We start from the raw sequence: 10,000 nt of genomic DNA on the forward strand, positions 1-10,000 counted from the left end.
CTTAACATTTGAACTCCCAAGTATCAACATATAATTTCTCATTACAGTAATTTACCAGGTGATGAGAAAAAAGAATATCATCAATAGAGGACAATATCTTGATATGACAACAATTCAGTAATGAATCCCTCTTCAGAGATGTTTCATAGCTCAGCAATTTGATACAGCCAATCAGCTGCTTAACCGACACCTCGCAGCCTGAAAAAGAGGGCACTGGAGTAATCAAGGGCGCAAATTCTATCACCTGCGCTCGCTACACTGCCTAAGCTCGTAGCCAGGTTTTCTTTTCAGGGAAGAGTGCCCTGGGAAGTTAAAGTACTTTCTACATGGCGGAACCAGATCCGGGTTGGAGGGAAGGAAATGCAATTGGTTGCTTGTCATTGCCCTCGAAAGTTGTCGCTGGTATTGAGTGTGTCCACATTGGAAGGCGTTCATTGTATTTGGCTAAGCGTGCAAAAGCATACGGTCTTCGGGCTGCCCAAATCCAACAACAAGTTTATTTGCATTCCATTTACATAGATGGTATTGTATTTAATAAACTAAAAGAAAAAACAACAAGATAACAGAATCCTAAGGGATGGCAGGGGGAATTCCCATACGAAAGAGCTTGGAACTGCTCGTCGTCTCACTTAGGGGTGTAAATTACAGATTATGGTCTCTAGTGGCGTTTTCTTCGTCCAGCCAATCCCAGATTGGACTCTACGGCAACAAAGCACTAGCGCTCAAAGCCCACCGGAAGCGCAGTCTAGCTGAGGGCATTTCTTGTCTTCTGCAGCTTTGGTTTACGTCAATGGATATCGCTAGTGTGTTTTTGTTCCCGTTTGTGCTTAATATTTTTCAAATTAAGCAAGCCTGATCTGCGTGAAATTTGTTGTCAGATTTCAGCGCACGATGTAAAGTGTATCACTGTGAATGCTCACGCTTAACAGTCACATTTTCATTTTTACCCAGTGTCCGCCGGATGAAAAGGTTTGGTTGTTTTCTTCAGCTACACAATCCAATGGGCCCTCTGCAGCTTACGATCACATGGAACAAAATCCGCCATGCCGGAGGGCAAGCTCCGCTCGGGGACATACAAAACAAAGGAAAGTCAAGAATGAAGTCGCTTTGTTTTGGAAGTCCCTGAGCGTAGCTTGCCCTCCAGCGAAGTGTTACTTTATACCATGAGATCCTTAGCTGAAAAGGACCCACTACTTAAGTAAGGTGCGTCCGGGTTCTTGCCTATGTAAAGCTCATCCGGGTACTAAGGCGCATCCGGGTTCTTTCTTATCTAAAGACCTTCTGGGCACTTGTAGTTATATAGGTTCATCCGGGCACTTAGTTATGTAAAGCACTTCTGGGCACTTATTTTATCTACAGATATATAACTGATCACGCGTACGTGATAATCTTTGCGTCACTAGAGATTTGAGATGAGAGACTTGGGAGTTGCACATACTAAAACTCTGAAAAATAAAACCAATTATACAAAGGATTTTAAAAGCATTGTTTTGTCTTTCAATACAAACCACACTGCTTCGACGTTTAACAAACTAGTACTCCCTCGATACTCCCTTTAAGACCAGTCGCATGGAATATCTCAAAGATGTTTTGTCTATAGCTACGGAGAAATTATACTTCCTTATGTTGTGTTGAATATAGATGTCCGTTAAACAATCGCGAGCACGTAGGTACTGGGTCTACTTTTCGTCTTCGAAACAAAACTTAGGTTTTGATTCAACAAGAAAAAGAGAAAAGACGAGACCCAAATACGAGAGAACGAGAGCCTGCTCGCGCGCAGGCTAGCGCGCGCGCTACACGCAACCCCCGCAATCGCTCTTGTATTCGCACAGGCCAAGTCATAAATAAATTTTATTATTTATACAAATAGAGCCAGTAAAAAATGTATTGTTTTGCATTATAGATCATTCGCAATTCTACCCACCTTTGAAAAATACAAAAATGAAAAAAAATATAATAAAATAAATAAACACGTCGAAACAACGTGTTTTGTTACTCGCCCTAGAAGCTCGTGCGTGGCGGCAAAAGGTCGCCTGTCGTTTGTTTTTAAGAGTAACCGTTTCACTTTAAAAGAAGTTTAGGTCTCGCTTGAATGCCATGTGAAAAATTATCATAATGAAAATCGCCAACAGACCGAAAGCTAATTCGTCTTGAAGGTACACACCCAGATAAATGTGTTCTTTGTATGGGTTGTGTTTGTATCGTATTGATTTCGTTTGCTGAGTTTCCATTCCCTCGTTATCTAAGAGTTCAAACTCGTCCAGAAGAATCGACTGGCGCTTTTGTCGAGTATTTTGCTGTCAGATTCTCTTCATTTATCGTGAAGAGATTTGGAAGGCGTTTGCAAGTTTCAGCTATTCCAGGTATGTTCGTCTTAAATTATGTCACATAGAAAATTGTTTACATCATTGCTTTCGGATATCGTCTTCAAATCTTCTTTCCTCTCGTCTCTTATTCTGACTTTTCGTTACATATTAGTTAAGTTTATTGATCTGATTCCAGCTAGCGTTGTATAGTCCCACATACACTGAGTCCTGTCTTTGTATTTGCAACCAGATTTTCAATGCATTTGTTAAAGGCTATTAATTCAAACCGAAAGAGCTAGGAGACAATATCGAAAGCGAAAGACAGGAAGTTTTACGTCAGTGCTAAAGAAGTCTCATAGGTTTTTCTGTCGATAGTTTAGATTGTCTCTGATCACCTTTCAGCTCGCCTGTGATCTCAGTCAGTCTGTGATCTAGCCAGTCTTTAAACTAGTCAGCTGGTCTGTGATATTATTTCCTTTCAGCAAGTCTGTTCAGTCTCCATATAATAGCTATGTTTCTGCTCGTCCCTGCTGGTATTTCTGCAGGTTCACTTTCAATGTGTTTGCTTTTGTCAAATAAGTATAACTCGCTCTGTTTTTCGTTTGCTCGACCTCGAGCTCTGATTTCGTTTCGTTTTGCAGGTCTTCGACAGCTCCAGATTCCACTGCAGAAAACAAAATGAAAAGTGCTGTTTGGTGCAAATATTTTAAAAGGTATGTACCCTTTGTCTTATTGAGTTTAATCATAAGTCGAATCCTCTAAGGGAAACGAAAACTAGTTCGAGAAATCGAGAGTTTGAGTTATTGGGGGTAAAATTTTAGTGTTCGACTGTGTGAAACAAATTCAAGGAAAACGACCTTTATTTGGAGTTATCGGTACATGAAGGATTGAGAAATCTCGAATCCACTGAATAACTAGATCAACTCATCGTTTAACTTGACCTCTTTATATTTCGTTTTGTTTTGCAGGCCGTCGCCTCTCGTAGCTGTCAGTCCCTAGAATTGAAATGAAAAGTGCAATTTAGTGCAGTTTTTTACGGTATGTACCCGACTTCATAATAAGTTTACCAAGAAAGTTTGATGTAAACATCTTGCTAGTTGGCCCAGTTCGTCACCAAAATGCCCTTCGCCACAGCCACTAATATAAGATCTCCAAGCTGGCAGAAACTAGAGAAATAATTTAATAAGTGCCCTTCGCTTTTCTTTGTTTGGTTCGTTAAGTAAATGGTTGGACTTCTTAAATTCGTGGGCATGCGAAGACCTGTAAACACAAATACACTTTGTGGAAGAGTCACCCGCGCGTAGCAAGTCATGATAAACCCTCGCGTCAAGCGTGCGCGTACACGAAACTGATCACGCGTGATAATTTTTGCGTCACTAGAGCAAACTGCTAGACCTACAATAAAGCAGCACTCACTAAGAGACGAGTCGCAAGGAATATCTCAAAGGTATTTCCTGTTGCTATGGACTAAACGGAAAAAATATGCTTTGCAGAGTTGTGGCAGAGAAACGTTAGGGGGATGGAAAGTGGCACCTACATCTCTTCCTTTTTGCAAGTAATACACTACTAAAGACACACACACGTAGACCGTACCTTTTAAGAGGGCGTCTTTCTGAAAAACACCTACTCAAATTCGGGTCAAAAAATAATTTTGCCTGAAAGTCTGGCAACTGAAAGACTTCACCGAGGCTAGAACTAAAGCAGATTTCGTTTGATTCAGAATGATTTTTTGGCCGCGTTAGGAGCCAATAGATATTTTGCCCCTTCGGGCCCGCCGCAGCGTGTGGAAAATTAGAAAAATAGGCATTTGTCGAGCCGCTGTCAAATATTTTATTCGTATCGAACACCGACAATTTTTATATCAATTTGTTCATAAACTTTTCTAGTTTTCTAAGAAAAGAGTTCAATTTCCCCTTGAACCATTAGAGTGTGTTCTGATTGTTATCAGGAAAGACTGGTCATGGCATCTGCAGCACCAACGTTTCCTTTCACCAAAGAAACAACTAATTACGCCAGGCTGTGTCGCCTTCTGGTAGATGTTGGGTCACAGGTCCTGAGAGAAACATTCGACAGAAAACACCCACCAGCAAACCTTCACACAGATTTGGCAAGACCTGCACTGCACAATGTATTGCAGGCACTTCGGAAGAAAAAAGTTCTGAATCCTACACAATGGGGCAAACTGTATCCTGCCATCAAATCCTCTGTTTCATCAAGGGACTTTGACATCACTTTACTGATGGTGCTGCTCAGGAATATTTGTGTGCTGGTTCCTCCTGTCACTGGTTGGGACAATCTGCCTTCTGCTGCAGACGTTACTCCCGAGGCTGACATTGCCCGTGTAAAGTTTTACAGAAACACAGTTTACGGTCACGCCAGCCAGGCTTCAGTTGATGATGCAGCATTTGGTATCTACTGGACAGAGATTCGGGACGCGTTGGTGAGACTGGGAGGAGCGGACTACGGACTAGCCATTGACGATCTCAAAGACGATTGTATGGATCCTGACATCGAGGAACACTACCAAGAGCTTTTGAAACAGTGGAAGACGGATGAAGAGAACATTCAGGACAAGTTAGATAACATGGATAAGAAGCTTGACGATTTAAAATTGTCGGTGGCTTCTGATGATAGAAGTACTCCGAGGAAAGGTAAGCTTTGAAATGCAGAAATAAAGGAACGAAGCTCAGTTAACTCGTGGAAGTACAAGGGTGGCCAGCAGTGTTGACTAACCTTGTTACTTCGATTTATTATAATGTTTTCCACAAATAAAAAATATCACTGCTAGTAAACCAAACGATTTTTCTAGCTCTAAGGCAACCTTTTTCAGCTCCCCGTTGAAGAAATGAGTAGCGATTAATAGACTTAATGTGATATTGAATTAATGTACAATTAAGTTTTAGAGCTATTCGTTTTTATACCGTAAACTACGATTATCTTGTCTTCATTTGTTCACTTACAGAACCACTAGATCTTAAGGAGTGCCAATCTCAATTATGCAGTCATTACAACACCATGAGTCAGGTGAAAATCACTCCTTGGGACCCAGATGACACCGTTGACATTGACGACATTTATACCAAGTTATCTTGGTTAAAAGATGAAAGGAAACCCAGTGGAAAATTACAAAGGAAACTTGAAGACTACACTGAAATGTTTGAAGGTCACAAACGTTTTTCTAACCCTAAAAGAATGCTTGTCTACGGAAGACCAGGTATCGGCAAATCGACTTTTTCTCAGAAAATTGCTGTCGACTGGGCGAACGGAAAGAACGAAATTTTGAAAAAGTTTAACATTTTGTTATTGATTAAGTTGAGAGACGTTTGTGAAATCCAAGATTTTCCATCCATTTTAAAGGCGTCCGAATTACTTGCTCGTGACAGCTCAGTTTCCATCGATAGCCTGCATGAATATGTTCTTCAAAACCAAGACAAAGTGTTGCTCGTTTTGGATGGCTATGACGAGTACAGTGCAGACAATTCATCCCTTATTCGTAAGATATGGGCAGGTAATCAGCTGAGAGATTGCTATGTTGTCGTGACTACAAGGCAAATGGAAGGCGAAGAGTTAGTCAAGTCTAGCCACGTACAGTGCGAGATCAGGGGACTTGACAGTAGAAAGCAAGTTAACGAGTTTGCTAGCAAGTTTATCACTGATCCAAAGGAAATTGAAGAATTTGACCGTTACCTGGACAGTAGAGATCTTTGGGAGATAGCAGAGATTCCTCTACTTCTTTTAATGCTGTGCTTGATATGGATGGATAGACGTAGGAAAGCTTTGCCCAAATCCAGACTAGAGATGCATGAAAGATTCGTGGAGACTTTGCTTATTCACATGACAACAAAGAATCCAAAAGATCCAAAGAATAAACCTTCGTACAACATTCTTGATGATTACCAAGAACATCTGACCGAAATAGGAAAACTAGCCCTAGATGGCCTTCTGAGAAACAATCTTTATATCGATCTTAAAGATGCAAACCGGCACAGAAGAAATTTCACTGACAACATGATTCGCTCGGGCCTATTTCAAGTTTCAAAATTTACAAGTGGGGAACCAAACGAGAGCTTATTTTTCCTTCACAAGTCGGTACAGGAGTTCTTGGCTGCGTGGTATATAATGAACGAGGTGGGTTTGAAGGACGGAAAGGTGGATTGTTTCACAAGCATTGATTCATTTCAGAAAGCTATCCATATGCAGGAGATTCTGAAATTCATGTGTGAATGGTCAGAGGAAGGTGCGAAAGCAGTCTTCAGCCTTCTGAAATTCGTAGGAGAAAAAGACGAACTCACAGAGTGCCGTTTTACTAAGACGCCTTCTATGAACGATCTATCGAGTAACCAAATAAACTTTCGGTATCTCAGTTTAGAATGTTTGTTAAGATGTTCGGCTTCAGCCAAACAAGTTGTGTACCCTCTGTTTCTGGCTAGTGTTGATGGAGTTGTATTAGTGGAAAGCACCCTTCACGTCGGAAAACTTGCGGCTGAAAATCAACTTCTGTCTACCACTTTCCCAAGCTATGTATTCTTTGGGTTCGAAGTTGACTTTGCTAAAGTTGCACCCATACTGGACGCTTTACATGTAGTTATTGTCACATGTTCTGGCCTTAGACTCGAGGCTTCAGATTTTTTTCGAAAGCACGGCATGACCTTTCAATTCCGCATACTTCGCCCCTTTTTAAAGAAAGAAAGGGAAACAATGTACCTTTACTTTATTGATCACATTTCTTGGACGCGGTTCAAGTCCCCTTTAGATTTTCTCGTAATGTTAAGGGATCTCACAACAATAACAGACCTTCAAAAGAAGCAGTCCGTTCATGACAAAAGCAAAGGATTGGAGTTTACTGAGGGCATTGGGGATACCTCTGATTACAAGAAGAATTGTTTATCACTGGTCAGTGAGATCTACTGGCCCTGGAACAATACAAGTAAAGAATTGTCTGTTCTCAGTGACGTGTTGTCTGCAGTGTCTTTTCCACGAAGCGTAGAAGTGAACCAGTTTTGGTATCGTTTGTTTGATGCTCAAGTGGTAAAGAATATGGTCTCCCATATCAATATCACTGACAATCTTTCTATCTTAAAGCTGCAAAGACTAAACCTGACAGCTGATGATGCTGCTGTCATCGCCAGATCTCTTCATTGCGCGCCGAACTTACATGAGCTTGCATTGACTGACAGTCCTTTGCATGGAAGTGTGAGTTATCTGGCTGAAAATCTGCGCCACGTTCCACGATTGTTGACGTTAACACTATCTAGAGTTGGTATGGGATATCAAGAATGCGTATCACTCGCCAATTCACTAAAATACGTACCAAAGTTGAAAGAACTCTATCTATTTTGTAACTCACTTGGTAAAGGGATCATTAAACTGGCTGAGCACTTGGAAAATGTTCCTCATCTGAAGAAACTGGGGCTTAGCCATACAAACATGGGTGAAGAGGAAGTAGCAGCTCTGGCTCAAGCAATGAAGTATGTACCAGAACTCGATACACTTTATCTAGGTGGAAACCCACTTGGCCGAGGAGTTAGCGTTCTTGTGCAGCATCTCAGCAGTCTCCCAAATCTTAGTGAGCTGAGCCTTAAAGATGTTGTCATGACGAAGAAAGAACTGGATGACGTGACAAATGCCAAACGCGGAAATAGGAAATGTGCGATTACGTCAAGTTACCATGTAAGTAAGTGTTTCTGTTTTTATTCAGTGGTTTTGTATTTTCTCCTTGACATCTGCTTATTATATTTTGGTCTTTTTTTTTGTTACGTGGGGAAAATATTTCTTTGGAGATCTGTATCTGTGTAGATCATATTTTAATATTTAGGCAAACAGCACTGTTTTTCTATGAGTATTGGTTAAAGCTTCTGTATTTTTTTATTCCCGGGGATTATGCTTCAAGTTTTTGTTTGTTTCCTTGTATGTATGCAGTCGAGATCTGCTGAAATTTGTGACTCAGTAGCCCTGTGTCCCAGATCTTCACGTTTGTGGTTGTAGTTTTTAGACTAAAGACTTAGAATCGCCTGCCCACAACAATTTTAGTTAATACATAACGTTAAGGCATTACTGCCTCTACGCTGACTCCCTGTCTATTTCAGATTTAGTTACCTTATTTCATGAAATTTTCGCGACACGTTAATTTCGAGATTCCAAAAAAATCGCGAAATTAAAGTGACGCGAACAATAAGTGTCGCGAACATAACATGACGCGAAATTAGGTAAGTCACATTATGTCAATCATCAAGAAAGATTAAGTTTAGTGCCACTGAAGGTAGGAATTTTCAATGTAAATGGATGTTGTCGTCAATTAACTCAAGAACAATAATTCACGTACAAGCATGACCTACTTTTAGATATTATGAGAACTGCTCTGTTGTTGCCATTCAGATTCAGTCTCACTCTTGCGTTTTGTTAATTTTGACGTTATTGTTCCTTTGCTGAGATCGTTTTATTTAATTCAAGGGCATGTTGAATAATATTGCCAAGTCAATGTAAATTGTTTCTTACTCAAAAACGCGAAATTAAAGTGATTCAAAATACAAAATTTTCGCAAAATCGCGAATTTTAAGTGTCGCGAAATATGCGCACCTTAAAATCGCGAAATTAACATGCCGCGAAAATTTCATGTAATAAGGTACTCCTCAAAATATTTTTTAATTTTTCTCGTTAACGTACCCATTACAAGTTTCACTCTAATTCAAAGGGTGTTATGTTAAACTGATTCTCACGTGATCAGAATCCTAGATTGCAAAGAAAATAGAGCGATTTGTAAAGCTCTGTACCAGATTTACGGCATTTTTCCCGGAATTGTGAGCTGCACTTTCGAACTGTGAACTAAAGTGAACTAATATAATTAGCCATGTTCTAAACGGGCAGGGGACTGGGTACGAATTTTACAAATTGATTAAATTGAAAAATGAATCCTGTCATCTGAAAGAGTATCCAAAAATTAGTAACTTAACCAAATTCGAGAGTGATTGGTTTAAACACAAAGGCATGGTACTCTTTTAAAAATCAATAAAATAAGAAAAGTTAGTATGGATTGGAGCAATCTCGAGCCCAGAGTCCGTCTATGTCGGTCAGCGGTACGGGACGGACTCTGGGAAACTGGAATTGATCAGATCAATTTCAGGTCGATTTCAGGTAGAACCTTGGTCTTCCGGTTTTTATTGCGCATGCTCTCAGGTCTAAGCGGAAGTAAATTTCCCAGAACGGAAGTAAATCGAGAAAGTTGAACTATTTCTAACACAGTATTGACAGAACTGGTGTTTATCGAAGCAACAAAAGTAACAAAAACGTTCTGCAGTTAACAAAAGAGAGAGTCAACAAAAGAGCGTCTGGTGTTTTGATTTCCGTTAGTCTCTTTCTTGAGCATACTGCTATATTGGTTTTAAATCAAAGATCTTGTTTGCCTTCCAAGATTCCGCCTGACTGTGTGCATGTGTTCGTTGTTGTTTTGCGGACGACAGTGAAGAAATTTACATAATGCACAACGCACGGACAAGCTATTGTTCTGTTGATAAAAATTTTTGTTTGGCGACTTTCGTATATTTCAAAGGCTTCTCGCTGACATCGCATCTTTTCATGATAGATTGCATGTTTTCGAGCAAATAATTTTTTCCTTGTCGAATGGCGGTAATATTAAAAAAGACGTAAAAGGCCACACCGATCATCGCTATTCAAAAGGTGTAATTAGCATCTCGGCG

General features: G+C 40.2%; 1 protein-coding gene and 1 long non-coding RNA gene across 2 annotated transcripts in view; both read left to right on the top strand.

Annotated features, from left to right (window-relative positions):
- The window catches only part of LOC144658034 (uncharacterized), a 19,411-nt gene that overhangs the window by 6,485 nt on the left and 2,926 nt on the right, over nt 1-10,000 (top strand). The window contains exons 6-7 of the mRNA XM_078518362.1: nt 4,255-4,957; nt 5,269-7,976. Of these exons, the coding sequence (XP_078374488.1) occupies nt 4,255-4,957; nt 5,269-7,976 (3,411 nt within the window). The remainder of the gene's footprint in view (nt 1-4,254; nt 4,958-5,268; nt 7,977-10,000) is intronic.
- Nucleotides 2,111-3,887, top strand: LOC144658412 (uncharacterized). Its single transcript, XR_013571704.1, has 4 exons — nt 2,111-2,363; nt 2,948-3,019; nt 3,275-3,344; nt 3,800-3,887. It is a non-coding gene; the product is annotated as an uncharacterized LOC144658412 (long non-coding RNA).

This window comes from Oculina patagonica, chromosome 6, assembly GCF_052425735.1.
Source record: "Oculina patagonica isolate OP01 chromosome 6, crgOcupat, whole genome shotgun sequence".
Lineage (NCBI taxonomy): Eukaryota > Metazoa > Cnidaria > Anthozoa > Scleractinia > Oculinidae > Oculina > Oculina patagonica.